Raw genomic sequence first — 18,995 nt, 5'->3', positions numbered from 1 at the left:
GAGAGATCTGAGATCCTGTGCCACAAGTAAGAACTAGGTACTAACCCACTGCAACTATTACTACAGAATATTTTTGATGTCTATGTAGCTTGCAAAGCACAGGAAATGTCCCTACTAGGTCTGTAGTAAATAACATGGACCTAATTTTCTCTAACACTACAAAAAAATGTTTTTTTCTGCAAAAACATTTGACTGAAAAAAGATGTCTGAAACTCTTAGCTAGTATTTTCAGGCTTGAATGCTGTACTTGATTACACATGGACTGTAAATCCCTCCACATGCTGGCAGTGCACGCATTCTTTAAGCACAGTGAAATTCCACAGAGATCAGCTACTCACCACATGAATACTTACAGAAAAAGGAGAATTCCTGTGTTGGCCAAAGCAAAAGCAAGACCCAAAATCCCACTGCCCATAATTGCATTACTAAGGTTGAAGACGGACATTCCCAGTGAAGTTGTTCCTGGGATCTGGAGAAATAAAGACAGATGTGTCAGCAACAGCTTGGAACAGAGCAGGGAAATGCACCTCTGCTTCAAACCCCATGTTTTGTGATGTATCAGACGTAACTACTGCTATGGAAACGACTTAATAAAAATTGTTTGAAAGAGGAAAAAGCATCACTGAACTGTCACAGCCATGCTGCTCGCTGCCCCACAGATTCTGTAAACTGACCTAAATGGTACAGGCAACACTCAGCTCAAACTGCACTTTCAGTTTTAAACCCCATCTTCCACTACATCTAAGAAACATCCTCTATGTGTAGTTTATATGTGGTGAAGCCATGAGGAACCACCACAACTTCCTGCTTAACAGAGGCCAGAGGGATTCCCTTGCCTCAACCCAACCAATATGCTTGGGGGGTTTTGTTTTGGGGTTTTATTTAAGTGCTGATCCCAGGCAGTTCCTACTGGAAATTGAATTCAGTTATAGTTGTGTGTGCCCAGCACTTTTAAAGACAACGTCTAAAGGCCTTTCATATGCACAACATGCATTTTGACAGGGAACAGAGCAATGAGAGAGACTTACATATTCATCGCATTTCTTCTTCTCAAGGTGGCTGTTCGTGAGACTTCTCCTGCTTTCTCGATCCGAAATAAACTTGCTGGAAGAAGTCAGAGGATTTATTTCCAGCAAGTGCTTAGAAAATATGAACACGTTCATTCCATAAGCAGCATATGATTACAAAATACTCAATGTATAAAAACTGTATGTGAAAAGAGGTCACACTCATAACTGTTCAATGAGCCAGGTCATGCTTCACTGATGAAACATACATGGGGCATCAGAAAAGGTAACATCACCACAAGATCAGAATAAATGCATATAAATGCAAAATATATGTGTATATAAAATAGACTTTTAGGCTATTTAGGGAAGGAGCAGAACGAATTTTGTGGATGGGGAAGTAATTTGTTTGCACAGAAGCTAAGAGGAGATACTTCTCCAGGGTGCTGCAGAGGCACACATGACCAGTGCTCCACTGCTCCCTGCCCCTGCATGTGGGTGAGTGTACCTAACACCACTCTAAAAGGCAAGCAGCCATTCTCTGTGGTCAAGTGAGTTGTACTTATTCCCTTCCCTCATTATCAGGCCCTGGAGGTCCTGTGAAGCAAATACAAGAAACCAAACAGACTTCTTCCCATCCCTATCGACCTTCAGACTGCTGGGCATCAGCTCAATTACCTCCTGCCTTGCCAGGCTGGAAGGTCCCATGCACACGGCCCACCAGGCAATGGTGATGACCCCTCCACAGAAGAGGGAAGTGTAACAGCATCCTGGGCACTGACTACAAAATCAAGCAGTTACAAATCCTAAGTGGGGAACTTGGGACTGCAGCTGCCACTGGCCAGAGACAGCTGCCTGTCCTCTACATCCTCCAAGGATTATGGGAGTGGCTTTTATTCTTTTACAGGATTTTTGAGTCAAGATAATGACTGTATTCTGATACAACAAACCATAGATTAAGATCTGACTCCATTTGCTGAGGATCCAGGTGACTAGAAATTGTAAGTCAAATTGCACTATAAATTCTGTATTATGCTACTTATAGATTGCACTGCATTGATTCTGCTTGTTGAAATCCTGTGCCATTCTAATCATAAATTCTGTACTACACTAATCATAACACCCTGCTAAAAAATAAAAACTTTAATTGAAACTGAATTACTGCCATCATCATTCTGCCAAGGATCCCTAAAATATTTCACCCGTCCCCTCACTGTTGGGGGCACTGCAAAACCCTGCATTGCCACTGAAACCTTAAGTTGCCACATAGGGTTGGTAGGGCTGGAGTTAAGGGGAGGAAGATGTGACACACATGCCAGTGCTGGCTGGACAGTCCTGAACCAGGCAACCTGCTCTGCTGGTACACTGTTCTGGGCTACAGGATTTTCATTTAAGTGTATTTCAAAAATCAATGCTGAATTCATCATACTGCAAAATTAAACACTTCTGTGCAGGGAAACATAGAATAAACAGCTTTTCTTTCTCTTTACCCTTTACTTGTTCTGTGTCCTCGATGTATTCACATTTAGGAACTTACTGTCCCCCTGTGGCAGAGCTGGCATCCTTGAGATTTACGACACTTTTGATTTAGATAAGCTGTTATTTTCTCACAGATCTTCTCTTCAGCAAACACTTTGGTTTGTATAAAGCATTCTTTCAGCTTTTCATCTTTTGAAGGTTTATGCACAATTAAGTCCCTGGCATCTTTGCTAATCCACAGATGGTTCTTAGCCTGCACTGGCTAATGCCTCAGCCATCGTACACGTCACATACCTAACCAGGGGCTGTCACCAAGTGTCAGAGCCCATTTTAGCTGTAGCTACATCAAGCTGGCTCTTCTTAAATTGAAACAGACAATTAACACTGAACACAAACAGCAGCACTGCTGGTCCTTTCCCACAGTGGGAAACATCTACTGGCCAGGGAGATATAGTTCAAACTGTGACTCAAGACTTTGCATCATCTCAGTACATCCAGCAGTATTCAGGCTGGTAATAAATCCACGAACTTGTAAAGACAGAGCTTGAGCAAACTTCCCTACTGCCCCAGCTGTGGCCTAATTACTAGTGATATGTATGCTAGCACAGCTTCTAAGGCTGTGCCAGAATCATGCAGCTATAATGCTGCTGACTTGGCTTCCATAGCTGAAACACTGGGCCTAGTGTCTAACATTTTGTGTTTATGCCTTAAATCCAGGCATAGACTGCAAAAGGTAAGTAGTATTTTAGCTGTTTTTTTTGCAATTTTGACTCCTGCCCATTGGTCTGCTTTGATTTTCTATTCCTTCAATAAAAAAGAACTATAGGCTTCTTCTGTATTTTTTAAATACTAACTTCAGCAACTAATTTGCTGCAAAATATAGAGATGATGTCAGATTTACCAGCCCTAACACAGTTGGAATAGATGGCTGAACCTCCCCCACCGTTTTATGAAGTGAAAAGCAAGCACTTCTAAGATAGACCGATCTGAAATTAGCTTTCCAAAGCTCACCTTGTAGGTATTTCGTCCTCATGGAATAAAATCTCAACCTGATTCAGAGCATGTGCTTTTTCTCTTTCATGTCTGTTTAAAGCCCATCTCTTGAACGCAGGCAGCAGAGTGTGAACAGTTTGAAAAGGACATTCCAGCTCTCTCTCGAAACACCCTGCAGGCAATTTGTACAGGCAGGAGCACAGAGAAAAGTTTTGTCTCTTTTGGATTTGTAACTGCTGCTGGGAACATCTGTGGACTTTGCCTTCTTCTGTCATTTATGGAGATCATGTGTCATTTTAGATTTTGTCAAGAGCTATGATAGAACTCACTAGTCTTCTCCCCCTAGTTCTGCTCATCCCCTGCAGCCAGTTCCCCCTTAATAATTACAAAAATAACAAATCTGTAGATACTATTATTATTATTGCCTTCTGCTATTAAAGTTCCATGAAAATTATTGTTAAAAACTAATACACAATAAAGACAATACTCGAGCAATGTTGCCTGAAAGTAGAAGTGACCACAGGACTTTCCATTAGAATACCTCTGACAGCATAAACAGTTTCTGCAAAGCTGGTACCTTCCATGGCCAACAAACATGTTATATCCTTCTGGACAGGACTTCGAGAGAACTAGTCTGATTTGATAAATTGATCCAAAGTACTTTTTTCTGTGTCAGTTCCAGAGTAAAAACAGAGTGGGCTTGTTGCCCAGCCGGACTCCTCATCCACCCTGCGTTTCCCACATCACACTGTACTTTTCTCAATTTATGCTGTGTGATGTCTACAGGAGGGCAAAGTCGGGCATGGGAATGCAGGCACTGGGATCCCAAGCCACGGGGTACCTAGCACTGAGCCCAGCTTTCTCATGGGGGACCCCCCAGCCCCAGGACAGCTTGTGCAGTCAGCTCAGCAGCCATGCAGGACAGGGGGATGTGGGCTCTGCTGTGCTGCGTTTGCTGTTGCAGGCAACTTAACCTGCAAGTCCAGAGGAGAGGCCTGCCTTGGGACAACACTTGGTTTGGCCATACCACATGACAGAAAAAGTTTTCCATAAATGAAAAATATTACTGATCTTAAAGGAAATAAAAAAAAAAAAAAAAAAAAAAAGTAGGGTGAAAGGGTGAATTCAGCAGAAACAAATGTTATCAAGATATTGCTTTTTATAAACTTTTTTTTTTTCATTTCAGGGTGGTTTTTCTCCCCTAGAGCATATGAAAGAAAACATATGTTGGAATACTGGAATTTCTAGTTAAACTGTGCCGTGCATCTGCTCTGCTTAATAGACGTGCTTAGAAAACAAGCCATTCATTGTCACAGAATGTTGTGTTTTTGACCTTTATGAATATGACACAAATTAAGTGAAATGCCTGTTTATGCTGGTCTCTCCCAGCCCTCCCAAGGATCAGAGGCCTCTGTGAGAGGTGCTGTGGCAATGCACTGTAGGACTGTCTGTGCCATCAAAGCCTTGAGACTCCCTGACAAGCATGAAATCCATTTGCACTGTTTGTTGTCTTCATTTCAAATGCTTTACCCACCACTGAAAGACATAACCTATGCTTATATATTTTTGCTTTCCTGTTGTGTTTCCTGTGTCACAGCTGAGTATGAACAGACTATACAAAGCTTTTCAGATACATTAATGAAATATCCTGGCCAAGATATAATGAGCTCATCCTTGTGATGCATGAAGCCTCATAGCTGGTCTGGAAAGAATATCTTAATCTAACTTAATCTGGTTTGATTTAGTGCAAAGTAGAAACTTAGCCTTATTGATAAAGTGGTTTAAAAAGGATGATGTTTAACTATGGTTTCCAAATGTAATTTATTTAAGGACTTCAGTGAGAAATGTTTGATTAAGGTGATACCCCCGAGCTAACCACTTTGGCTAAGCAGAGTTAGCCAAAAACCATTTAGCCATCTCAGATACATTTAAACATAATTAAATTAAAATGGTATTTTACAATGCCTTAAACATTTGTTAGGGAAAGCTAGTTTTGCCAAGATGACAGAAATTTATCCTTAGGCAGCTTCTTAAACTGCATGCTAACTTGAGCAGTGGCAAAGATTTCCAGGGCAGGCATGAACAAGAAATGCAGAGGAAAGCTTGATCTGACTTACACTATGAAACTTGAACCAGATCTTAGCATAGCTACTAACAACCTTGTTAAGTGAACAAGGGGCACTGATAACATACTGTAAACCAAGACAGGCATTCAGATATCAGCTTCCTGAAAGCATTGTCATATTGTTAAGGAGTAAGTTATCTAAATACTGATTTACAACTATGCACAGAGATGGCAAAGTTTTATAGCCAGGAGACACAGTTAAAAGTCACAAAATTCATGTCTGGGTTTCATGCAAATCTCTGAATTGACATTTTCAGAAGACATTCCCATTCAACATCTGCATACAAAGAAAAACCCCTCTTAGTACAGCCTCTTTAAGTCAACATACCCTCCCTACATATAACTATATATTTAGGCCCAGAAAAGGCTGGAAAGTCAAAGGAACATATAGGATTCTTTTCCAAGATCAAGAAATATTTGGAGTTTACAGCCAGTTTTGGAATCAGCTTGTGCCTTGGTATACCATCTCCAAAAGACCCTTAAAAAATTGCTCTATATTGAGCTTGAAAAACTACATGCTGAGAGAAAAAAAAAAAATAAATATAGTGCAAAATCAAACAGGTTGAAACAACAAAAAAGTGAGTTGAAAATTACAGATCTAATCTAAAGCTCAAGTGAAATCAACAGAAAAAGTCCCACTGATTTTGATGGACTTGGGCATTTTACAAGGCCTCACATCACGTGCCAGGCAGCACAAAACACGTTTCCTATGCCTGTCAACCTCTTACTCCATGGAAAAAAGGTGTTTGCCAAACTAGTTACAGAAAGGGACTAACCACATCCTTTCAGGATGCGTTTGGCACGGGTGCAGAGCAGGATGTGCCCGCCTGCTGGTCACACGTGACAGCACGGAGGTGCTTGCACAGGGCAGTGGCTGTGGGTGCTCAGTGAGAGCCTCAGCCCCAGGCCATGCTGGCAGGGTGCACTGGTGCCAAAGCTGCTGCACTGGAAGCTGTGCTCAGGGAGAGCTGCCTTGGTTTGGACATGGAGGGGAACATGAACAAACTGGGATCTATGGGGCAGAACAGTCATGCATGGGATGCAATGAGTGCCTGGGCAGAGGGCTAAGAGAACCATAATAGGCTATATCCTACAGCCAAATGACAGATCCTCCTTCTGCAGGGGAAGCAAATTCTCCAGAAAGGAACAGAAAATTGTGGAATATGTTAATCTGCCCTAAGAGATAGACCACTAATCAGAAATTCTACCTCTGAGTTTCTGACCCTCTTTCTTCACTCCACTTTTCGTCTTCCTTTCACAGGCAGTCTGGATCCAACCCAGATCTTGCCACACTTATTGTGCCCTAACTCCAGAAAGCACATTGTGACCACAGAGGACCAGGCACATCCAGCACACTCCTTCCCCACCCTCCATAAACATTCACTGACAATGAAGCACCAGCAGGGCTTTTCCCCATAACAGTTACTGATGGCATCAGCCAAAGTGCTGGGGAAGCACAGCCAGCCCAGTATAGCCACTCCTTGTCTCAAGGATATAAATCCTCAACAGGCTCCAAGGAGTGAATTTACCACTGTCAGCCCCTAAGCTCCTCTCCTTACAACATGAACCAGCAGGAAAGCAAGCATGTTCATACTGGAACTGTTTTATTTTGGCAAAGTTGGAGGCTTTTTTTGTATTTCTCTTGCCTTTTTTTTTTTTTTTTTTTTTAACAGAAGTGGTTTGTGTTTCGTTTTGGCACTTTCCATCAAAGCAGTTGCATCAGAAAATTCCTGACCAGCTCTAATCTTCATCAGCGCAGCTGCGCTGCGGTCACAGCACCACCCGCCCTGCTGCTGAGGGCCCCAGGACTTCCCTGGGGCTGGCGCTGGGGACAGGCTGGCACTTCGCTGCCCCCGCCCCTGCCAGCAGCCCGGGCCCCTGCTCCGTCCCACGGCACGGCCGGCTGCTTCTGCTACGTGAATCGTGGGGACAATGCTGGCTGCTTATTCCCACGCCTGACACCAAGATCCTCGTCCACCCACGCAGTTGCGAGTCCCACAACCGACTCTAACCTCACCTGGGAACAACAGCTCTGAACTTTGTTTTAACATTAGAAAGTGAGTTTCTCATGTAGCTGCCAACAGGAAGAAAAGGCAAGAGAAGATTTTAAAGATCGTAAAATAGGCGGCGGCAGCCCCGCAGAAGGGAGCAGAATGATGTGCTGGGACACGCTTCCCGGCAGGGCTGGATCCCCATGCAGGCACTGACTGGCCCTGTGCTCCACCTTGGTTTGCAATATTTGAACAGGAAGTTTGATCAAAACAGAGCTTCCTATTTTACAGCTCACAAAATACAAACAGGGTCTGTCAGCAGGTCTTTGCTATAAACTGGATGGCTCAGCACCTGTTGGGAGGCTGGCAGGAAGGGCTGGAGAATGGCTCTCTGGCGGAAAAAGCAGCTCTTCAGAAATGACTGTAAGCTTACAGAAAAAATCAACAGCCTAGTAATTGTATAGATAATAATTGCAACTAATACTTTTCACCATTATTGATGCATTTTTTACACTTGAGCTGAGTTAGGTGTAAGACTCAGTTTTACCATCTTCTTGCCACTTCTGCCTCAAGGGAGCAAACCGCTGCCCAGTTTATCTTGCCAAATTGCAAATACAGATTGGAACTACATTTGCTGCCAACCACACCAGCTGTAACTCCCTAGAAGCCTGGATACATGGAGGTGGCCAGACAAGTTAAAACTGTCATATCAGAGACCAAAGGTCAACTAACAGACCTCTCCAAAATTATGCCATCATATTGTTATTACTTCTTCACTGTGTGTAAGCAGACATATAAAAATTTTGGTTTTTTGCTGCATTATATATTTGTGAATTTTATTATACTAATTTGAAAGATTCAAAATGATGAATAAATTGCTACTCTGTTTGCTTTATCTGCTATTGCAGCCTATGCCCAACAGATGTTACGTATGAAATTCAAATTACATCTTCAAATGGAGCATGACTTGGTAATGAATAATTCAAGACATATATTGAAAATTAGAATACTGTTTTTAAACAGTGCGTTTCTTAGCAGAGGCAACGTCAGTGGAAAAATACTCACCTATTTATCTGGCCATTTTCCACCTCTGTGAAATCATTTGAGTCATTGCTGATGTTATCATCTTCAGGGACAGTCATATTCTGCAATTCAGTCAGTTCTAATCCAGCTTTGAAAGGCATGCTGGGTGAGGAACTGTGCCTATCCAAGTGGTTCTTCAAATCCTAATGTTTGGTTGATATCTCGTGGGTAAACTGCAGCCACAGTGTCAGCAACCTAAATAAAACAACAACAACAAAAAAAAAAAAATCCAAGATGTATACCACCACCGTCAGGCAATATCACCAGGAGAAACCAGTGAAACCTGTGCAGGAGGGCCATCCATACCAAATGATTTTGTACTGTTAGCTGGACCTCAGGTTATGGCCCAAATACAGTGCGGAACAGTAGTAACCTCATATGTTGTAATGAGCTCAACCTCACTAACCTTATAAATTTACCCTGTCCTGCAATCTATTGCTGAAGATGTTATTTTTATTTTTTTTTTTAAACTTGTGAGCAAACCAAGCCTGATGGTTTCAGGAAAAAGAATTAACCTTCTACAAATTAAGGAATAAAAATTATTTGCTTGTCCAAGTCTCAATTCAATGTGTGGTGTTTGTCCTCTGTGTGTTCTCCATTCTTACTTAAAAAAATAAAATACATCCATGCTAATGCTAAGTGGGATAGAAAGAGGGATAGAGTTATCCCAATACTCTGTTCTACTAATGCATGTATTCCAACCTGTTGAAGATTTCTGGGAAAGCAGAGGTGCAGTGGATGCTTTGTTTAGGTTTTTGGATGGTTAAACTTGTTATGAACAAGGAGAGAAACAGAAAAAACCTAAATCCCTCAGCTCATGTATCACAGAAAGAAAGAGCAAAGCATACCTTGTGTCAAGCAGTTATAATCTAGAGATCAGGTGATCTCCCCTCCGATAGATGTATTCCATAAAAGCAAAGGCAGATCAGAGAAGTCTGCTACAGAGACATACTTCCTCATCAGCAATGCAAATCAACTGAAAGACCAGTATTTTCTGGAGTCCAACCACTCTTGGCTGAGCTACAACTCCAGCGTGGTAGTCAGGCAACAGTATGTTACTCACAAACAAGCTCTTGCACCACAACTCTCTGAATTCCCATTTTGTGAATGAATTTCCTGCAGTACTGCCAAACAACTTACTCAGCCTGGGGTACATGGTGAACCCTCAGACACCAGATTAATTTGGGGATATTTTTAAATTCTCAGGGTTACCTCAAAGCCATCAAACTGCTTGCATGCAAAGAGGCATGAGCATCCTCAGGCTCTTGCAGGGAGAGACAGGAGGATGTAATTCTTGTTCAGTTATAACATCTGCCTGTTTCAAATGAAGTTTACAGAAGTCAGTACTTCTGTTTTATACCACATCCCCACCATGCAGAAGACAGCTTTGCAAATGAGCAGTTTTTTCCCTGTAAATACTTTCTCAGAAATGCCATTTTAAAGTTTACACGTGCTCTTAACAATTCCTCAAGAGCCCACCCTGTCCAAACTTCAGGTGTCAATTTTAAAGGCTAGCCTCGAGGCTAACAGCAGGGCAGGATCCCTTCTCTTCAACTGAAGGAGCAGCTAAGCATGTGATTATGGTGGCAAACACTGCCTGGTGCAAGGGTAGAGTTTGGGGCATGCCAGCCGGGTACTTTTCAACTCCCCTGCAAAAGAGATTTCCACTACAGATACCAGGAAAAAAACTTCTCACGTATTAAAATGTTGGCACAATAAAATATTAAAATAAATAAATAAAAAAATATTTAGGCTGCTGATAAATAAATGCAGACTGGCAAGCAGAGGGTGGTTTTAGCATTCTGGAACCGTCTTCCTGGAGGCTGCACAGAGAAAATAGTCTACCTATTTTGGAAGAGAGGCACAATCTTTTTATAAAAGGATAAAGCCACAGGAGACAGCGACTGCTGAGGTGTCAAGGACCAAGCCCTAAAGTCCCCAAGGACTGAATTCTGAAGTTTCTTGGGACCACGAGTTCCTAAAATAAACAATTTCTTAAGAGACCTGGCAACCTCTGTACCAGGATCTGTGTCCCCCAGCATTTTAAAGCCTGTGTAAAGGTTCATCTGAGATTCAAGCAGAGAAGCTTTTCCTCTGGGCACTGTTTTGTATCATGAAAGCCCAGGAGGATTTTCAGAACTGCTTTGACATTGCCTGTGCTTAATAAATTCCCCATTAAGTGTTTCAAAAGCTGAAGGTGCTGAAATTAGCAGCAGTGTGAGGTAAGCAGCACACTGGAGAGCCGGCTGCACAGCTCACTGATATGTGGCTCCAGCTTCGCCCTCTGCCCCTGTCACTGGAACACTACAGGACCAGACTGGCAGGAACACAGCTCCCTGCTTCATCCCCAAGGAATCTTTGCAGCACACAAGTGACAAGCTTTGTGTCTGTTTCAACCAAAACCCTGCTTCTACAGAAAACTAATTGAATGAAGACTTTTCACACGGGCATGTAGTGATAGAACAAGGGGGAATGGCTTTAAACTGAAAGGGGACATGTTTAGGTTAGATGTTAGGAAGAAATTATTTATTGTGAGGGTGGTGGGGTACTGGAACAGGTTGTCCAGAGAAGTTGTGGATGCCCCGTCTCTGGAACTGTTCAAGGTCAGGTTGGATAGGGTGCTTTGTACAACCTGGTGTAGTGGCAGGTGCTCTTGCCCACAGCAGAGGGGTTGGAACGAAATGATCTTGAAGGTCTTTTCCAACCCAAACCCTTCTATGACTCTATAAGGCAGAGCAAAATCTTAGAGCAAGCTGAAGCATCAGCAATCATTTCAGCAGATTCCATGTTTCAGTGACTAGTTGCTCCTGCAGTATCATGAAAGTAGGCACATCTCTGAATATGCGTCAGGTTCTTGCTAGGGTAAGTGGTTTACTAAAAAAACACCAAAACAAAAGCCTGAAACAAGCAAACAAAAAAAAAAATCTTGAATTAAATAATGCATAGCACTTCCAAGTATGAGAAAAACTGATTTCAGTGTCAAAACATGGGGTGGGTGAGGAGAGAGTGGTGGGGCTGGGAACTGAAGTTTTCATTGTCACGGCATGAACTCATAACAGATCTTTGCCAAAGTAAAACCAACATGTCCTCTGCACCTCCACTTATAAACTTAAGATGATAATAGCGACACTAACACTCAGTTTGTGAAGTGCTCGAAGATTCAGAGACAAAGGGTGATACAAGTGTGATACCTGGAATAAAACACTATGCAAATCACAAAATTTTGCAATGATAGCTTTATCTTAGAGATATACAGAGAAAACCCTTTGTCACTGCTAATTACTCTGGGCATTCTCTACAGTCAGTGGAGTACAGGTGGTCAAATTAATTTCATCCCCAAATCACCCACTCTAAACTTCAAGTTCACCCATGTGACAAATCACAGAGCCTAAATAAAATCTAAAATCCCAAAGGTTATGGTTCATGTCAACTAGCCTAATTCCCTACAAGTCAGATGTCCACTCCAGGCCTGTCCCTTGGCCTCTACAGCGGAGCCTGGTGCTGCTGGAGGACAACCCCCCTGACCCATGGGAGGGGTCTGCAGTCACACTGAGCTGTTCCCTGCAATTGCATTAGCTTTGCTCCCAAAAGGAGATTCAGCGCTGGGATAGCTGAGCTAAACAAGCTGCCACCTCAGGTGTACGTGCCACTAGTGCTGTGACCCAAAATTGCTTCTATACTAATATACTAACTATAATAATTAGTTATACTAAACTAATAAAAATACACCATATGTTGATACTGAGCTATATTGGAAGCAGCAGGGTAATATTTGTATTTTTACGGCCTTTTCATTCAAGAAATGTCTTAAAAGAAATGCAAATAAAAATGCTATGTTGGCAAGAGTTCTTAGGCTGAGCTTTATTCCTAATTCACATTGAAAGACAGTCAATAATCACGTGAATAGTGACTGCAGAAATCCCAATCACCTCGGTCACTGTGCCTACTACTCTGTCCAGCCTTAAACCTCTCAAAAGAAAAACTTCCAGAGACCTGCCCTCAAACCTCTCTTTCCAAACATACACCTAGTAAATAATAAAGGACAAATCAGAATTTTGCTCTTCAAATTCTTCAACTCAGATGGGCAAGCAGTCCTTCTTGAAGAAGGCATCACCACAAGAGAAAACCAGCAAAGAGCTATGACTCTTCAAAATGAAACTCAAAGATCTGTGTTTTGCAGCTGACCTAGCTCTTCTGTTTAGTAGAAAAAGCACTGCTCTGGCCTAGCAGCTTAGCCTTCTCTTTAAACATCCCATGATATGTCTTGTAAAAGCCACTAGAGATAATTCATTTGTTGTATGCTCTTTACAGAATATGGGAAAAGTTACAACTAGTCACAACTTCAGGAGGACTATGAGATGACACAAGAAGATAAAATGAGTTTATTATTTTCAAGGACATTGAGACCTTCACAAGCCATTAAAGCATATTCCAAGTGGTCATTTTCTCTGTCAACCTGTGAAACATAAAAAAAAATTCCCCTGCAACTCCAGGTTCCCGGACTGCTAAAATTCCACAAGAGCAGTAATGGGATCAAAAACTTTATATTTGAAAAAAAAAGAAAAAAAGATAATACAGACAATCTATTTCTTCTGGTTCATGCATGAATCCTCTCTAAGCCATACATGGAAGAGGTATGTATGATCTCAGAAAACAGTTTGTCAGAAGTTGTGTTTCTACAAAGAACCTCATCACTCCTCACGACGGTTTAATTCACATGCCATTTTTTTTTTTCATATCCTGTAAATTACGCAGCTCCAAAAGCGTCATCTTAAGGCACATGGCTGCTCAAAAGCTGACCCAGTATGTAAGTGGTCAAGCTGGACAACATCTAGTCTGTCTCTGGGTATGGTTTTTGCAATGTGCCCTTTCACTGGGCACTTCATTCACTGCGCTCTCCCCGCAGTCAAACGGTCTCTGAGTTGGTAAATATCCAAGACACACTAAGCACACTTAACTGTGGAACTCAAGATAATTTGCTCAAAAGACAAAATGTGAGTCAACTTTCTTCTCAAAGGGAGTTTTGCCAAGAACTCCTCTTGGTTGGTTACAAGTCATCAGAACCCTGCACTTGAGTTTCACACAAGCTGTTTTCATTCTGCAAAGCCTGAGATGTGATACGCCTTTCTTTGCTCATACACTTTTGAAAGTTCTTTCAAAGAAGAGCAATATGACCAGTAAGATGACAGATGATGAAACACATATAATAAATATATAATATATAATATAATAAAACAAATAATGAAACACAGAAACTGAAACTCTGTGTATGGACTATTCACTTAAATGACAAAAAGCAAGAATAAGCTTTATACGTAATAGTATCACACTGGGAGGCAGGGAAGCAACTATCTCCTTTTTGTTCTGCATTGGTGACACCTGACATGAGGGACATAAAGCTCCAGACTTACTCCTCATCTACAGGAAGAACAAAATGGAGAGATTAGAGAAGAGCCACTGAGATAACAAAGAGCTTGGAAATTAGACTGACTCACATCCACTGAGCAAACATCTGCAGTGCTCAAAATGTCATTGCCTCCAGCTCCTCAGCTCTGCCCCTCTGCAGCAGGCTGCAGCCACAGGAGCAGTGGAAGGAAGCGGCTTCACCCAGGCCCCAGCAGTGTCCCAGTTGGGCCCAGGAGCCACAGAGAACCATCAGGGTGATGGCACACTCCTGTCCTGCCATTGGCAGCGGCGCCAGGATGAGGGCAGCGCGGTGGCTGGAAGGCCTTTGAGCTGCCACAGCCATTTGCTTGGTGTCTGCAAGCCACCACCTCTCATCCCCAGGCTCCTCTCCCTCACAGCCCCCAGGGCAGGCAGGATGGAAACAGTTAAAAGATAAGAAGGGGGGGGGGGGTGGGGGGTGGGGGGTGGGAAAACAAATGACAGAAGTCTTGGGAAGGAAGCTCAGAAAAGGGTGCTATAAAACAGAAGTGATGAGAACAAATGTGGATTGTCAACTTTTCTCTTGGTAGTGCATGACCTCGTGCTACAACAGGAAAATGCTCCGGCTCTGCCCCATGGCGCTCCACACTGCCCTTCCATGCCGCCATAAAGAAAGGGAAGACAGTCCCAAATTAAGTCTCGACAGGCTACTCAGCTGATCAAAGGCAGGCAACTAAGAAACCATAAAATCCCAGTCTGATTCACCAAGTGATTCATTACTTTAGGCAAAACACTTAAAGATGAGCCATAAAGGAAAATGGTTTTAAGTACATTTTTGTTTTGAGCCCTTCCCAGTCAATTTAGGAAAGGAATTTGGCAGAGGAATATAGTCACATTTTTTCCTCATTATATTTTTTTGTGAAATCCTCTCGACAGTCTTGGTTTTCCCAAGAGATCCCAAAACACACCGCCACAAATAAACGCACTCTTGTCTTCCACAGAAAGTGGAAATGCTGTATGAGTGGGGCTTTATGGGTCACTGCAACAAAACACACTATCCAGATGTATTTCTAAGGGTTAAACAGCAGCTCTGAAATTCCCATTTAAATAAACTTTTGTACTACAGAAGGAAGAATCCTTTGTATTAGTACATGTGTAACTCATGTCTCCTCTGCTTTGGTTTACAAGTAATTTCTCTGCCTCAGTTTTCTTGACTGTAAGAGACTCAAAACACTATTTACCTGATAAGCTTGGGCAAATATTGCAAGTGTTAATTGCAAAACATGAAAAATCTGCCATTTTTCCCAAGAGCAGCTGCTGAAAGTTCTTGTATTGGATTAAGGTCACAGCAGTAAGTATCCATCAGAAAGAAAATTGAATTCAGGCTTAAAATATTTAAATATTTCCACAACATCCACTTGCCTTCACAATACAAACTTTTAAGTGACGGTTATTATCATGTTACTTGCTACGCAGATTCCAACAGAAATGAGCAAGATGCTAAAAGAGAGGGAAGAGCACAGGAGAAAGGAGAGTCCCATTTCTGCTCGGTCACCACTCTTACGCTGCTAAGAACAAGCTCCCAGAACAGCAAACACAGACAAAATGTACGACAGAGACCCAGGAGGAGCAGCCTGCAAGCAGGAAGGCCGAGAGAGCACTGCCTTCCCTTCCATCCTTTAAAACCCTTGTAAAAAGCAGGATTTGGGCATGAAGGACAATTGATCCTCCACGTTTTACAGCATTCTGCAGAAAGCTTCAAACTCAGGGGACAATCCTCTTCACAGGGGTATGTGCAGCTTGGTGCTCACTGCCAACAGCTGTCTCCCATCCTCACCCAGCCTGGGCAGCCCAGTTGGTCCAACTACAGCACAGTCTCAAGCGACAAGACAGAGGATGCTGCAGTGTGCTTCAGTGAAGTGCTCTCTCTATGGTGCCTCTTAAAATAAAAAAAACCCCAACCTTCCGAAAAGGCAAAGTCAAATAGGAGTCATTCAGTACGACAGCGAAGCAGATCCCATTTTAGTCAGTGAATTTCCACCGAGCCTCAGTAGAAGGCCTCTGCTTACCAGCAATATGGCAGTTTGGAGATTTCATGCAGGTTTTGCAAAGCAGATTTCAGCGCCATTTCAGAAGGGGCTCCTAGCCTGGAAAGGGCAGTTATTGATACCTATATCCTTCAGCAACAGATGGAATTTCCTTTTAGAGGCTTTTTAAACAAAGTTGGTCTTTTGGTAGCAAATGAAGTAAAATTTAGATGGAGGATGCTGTTTCTTTCTCCCCCTGTGTCTGTTTTTACTTCTGATCTATGAAGGTTAGACTCATAATGTAGGGAATCTTTGTTTTGTACTGTTTTATATTCCTACAATATATTTTATCAACTAACACATATCTTTCTCTTACACTTTACTTTTAGAACAATGTCTGTTCTATGTTATTTTGCCTTTCAAGCACAAGTAAAAGCCAAACAAACCTGAAGGTGAACAAAACACAGCACAGGTTCCTATTCATAATTTGGATTAGAGGGTGGTAGAAATGCCCCACAGCAGTCTGGGACTCTGAATAACCTAAGGACATGAGGTGGCATAAGGAAACCAGAGCTCCTCTTTCTATAAAACCAGGGGTGCCAAATGCAGGGTCTATTTCAGTCCTTCCAATGTCACATGAACAAAGCACGTCTTCGCGCACCTCACCGTCTCCTCTCTCCCAAGAAAACCGGCACATCCTAGCTACAGGTTGCATTACCAACTCCGCAAAACAATGGAACGAGCCCCCTGCCACAAGAGCGAGCTGGACGCACACACACGTGAGCCAATGCACCCCCGGGCATCCACTCGGGCCTCTTTTTGTTCTCGCCGTCGCTCACTGAAAGCGACCACCTCAGCTGTTACTATGTATTTACGGGCACCACGCACACGCCTGCGCGCCGTGGGCCCAGCCTGCATTTTCCGAATACCGTGAAACTTGCCCTGACCCCATGGCAGTGCTGGGTTTAAGGCAAAGCCTGGAACGTTCCCCGGGCACGGCTGCACCGCGGCCGCGCACCCCACGGAGGCTGCGGCACCCGCCACCCGCCCGTCATAAGGGGCAAACTCATTTATTATTGCTATTTATTATATTTCACTGCCAGCGGAAGCCCGTAGCCTCAGACTGCCAGGTTTTTGTATTATTTCTGCGGGTTCAGTTTGTTTGTTTGTGGGTTTTTTCCGTGGCCGCCTCAGCAGCATCGCCGCCCGTCTCCGGCGCGGCAGCGCGCCCCAGCCGCGGGGAGATGCCGCATGGCCGCCCCGTGCCCGCCGCCCCTCCGCCGCGCCGGGCTCCCCCCGCCCCGCACGGCTCGCTGCCTGCATTTTAGGGTTTGCACAGGGCAGCACCAGGGCCGAGCACACACGTTTGGCCGGGGATGGGGGCAGGGTTGCGCAGACGGCGGGGACAAAGCGCGGGCGGCTCCGGGCTCCGGCCCGCGCTGCGCGGAGACAAAGGGTGCGCGGGGAGCCGCGGCCCCATCCCTCCGACTGCATTCGCTGCTGCTGCTGCCTACCTTCCCCAGGAGCCGCGGGGACCCTCTGAGAAGCGATCCACCTTTTCCACCGGGATCCGGCTGGAGAACCCCGACAAATAATTACACGGATTAAAATAAAATAAAATGTAATTAAAAAAAAAATAAGAAAAAGAAAATAAGAAGAACGAGGGATGAAATTGAAGTGGCGAAACGAAAACGGCGAGAAAGATGTCCTTCCTCCTCCCGCCGCGCGTGTGTGCATGTGGAGGTGAGCGGGCTGGCGGGAGCGCGCGGGGCGCGCCGGCGCCGGGGCCGCGCCGCGCCGCCAGGTGCTGCGGGACCCGGAGACTCCGCGGGCCCCCCGACACGCCCAGATCCCCGGCCGCATGGACGTTCAGCACCTTTTTTTTATTATTATAATTAAAAAAACCCCAAAAGACCTAATTTTTTACTCTTTTTACAACAGACAATATTTTTTCTCTCTTTTTTCACGCCACAGGAGAACCCCTCCTGGCAAGCAGGCTGGATTTTTGTAGCTTGAAATGGCTACGGAAGATCTGGCATTATTGTGTTAGCTGATTTCCTGTGTTGTCATCCTAAATGTATATGCTGAAAATGCTGCCATTTGTGCAAGGGGTCAGAGCGTTTCCTGCTGGGGCAAGACACCTTCCTCAAAATGAACGAGGAATTTGATGCACAGACGATTTGCTGCAGCTTTTTATTTCCACGCTAATATCTAGAAAGCATTGTATGAGTTTTTGGCTTGGAAAAAACTTTTCAAGAACTAACTTGAAGCAAGATGGTGTTGCAGCTGTCCTTGTCTCCCCCCGCTACAGAACACATGACTTGCATGGGATATCACAAGGCAAAGAATGAAAGAGTGATGGAGCCTGTGGGTTTGGACACACTTTGCCTGGCCACCCATGGAGGGTAATGGCTTCTGGGAAGCTTTCATGGCAGCTCTTTCAGAAGCTTCTTGAAGTGCTTGCTCTGGAATTTCCACTACTGGGTCTTCTAAATGTCAGGGCAAAAAGGCAGATGACACACATGAAGAACTGTGGTTTTCAAATTACTGATTTTGCATATACAAATTGGATTCCTGTTTAGGTGCTTTCACCACTTTTTTTTTTTTTTTTTTCTTTTTTTTTTTCAGTAGAGCAGTTCACAGAATCACAGAACAGTTTGGGTTGGAAGGACCTCTAAAGGTCATCTAGTCCAACTCCCAGCAATGAATAGAGACATCCTCAACTACATCAAGTTGCTCAGAGCCCCATCCAGCCTGACTTTGAATGTTTTCAGGGATGGTGCATCCACCACCTCCCTGGGCAACCTCTTCCAGTGTTTCAACACCCTTTTTTCCTAATATCTAATCTAAATTGCTCCTACTTCAGTTTAGAGCCATCACCCCTTGTCCTATTGCAGCAGGCCCT

At 43.7% G+C, this 18,995-nt stretch overlaps 1 protein-coding gene across 3 annotated transcripts in view; it reads right to left on the bottom strand.

Annotated features, from left to right (window-relative positions):
- Positions 1-17,834, bottom strand: part of SLC38A1 (solute carrier family 38 member 1) — a 42,063-nt gene extending 24,229 nt beyond the window's left edge. For 2 of the 3 annotated variants that reach the window (XR_001331232.2, XM_014248998.2), the window contains exons 1-4: positions 17,605-17,834; positions 8,661-8,873; positions 1,029-1,104; positions 354-469 (exon numbers count right to left, since the gene is read on the bottom strand). Coding sequence is in view for 2 of the 3 variants with exons in the window: in XM_014248998.2 (XP_014104473.1) it covers positions 354-469; positions 1,029-1,104; positions 8,661-8,779 (311 nt within the window). In the remaining variant the exon portion in view is untranslated. Of the gene's footprint in view, positions 1-353; positions 470-1,028; positions 1,105-8,660; positions 8,874-9,526; positions 9,632-17,604 lie in introns of those variants that run through there. The other variant, XM_014248999.2, reaches the window with a different exon arrangement.
- Positions 17,835-18,995: the final 1,161 nt, after the last annotated feature.

The sequence above is a fragment of the Pseudopodoces humilis genome, chromosome 5 (genome assembly GCF_049639895.1).
Source record: "Pseudopodoces humilis isolate 2021_Gansu_Grassland_sample_001 chromosome 5, ASM4963989v1, whole genome shotgun sequence".
In the NCBI taxonomy this organism is placed as follows: Eukaryota; Metazoa; Chordata; class Aves; order Passeriformes; family Paridae; genus Pseudopodoces; species Pseudopodoces humilis.
The sequence above is the reverse complement of the archived record's forward strand: the minus strand, read 5'-3'. Positions and strand labels throughout refer to the sequence as shown.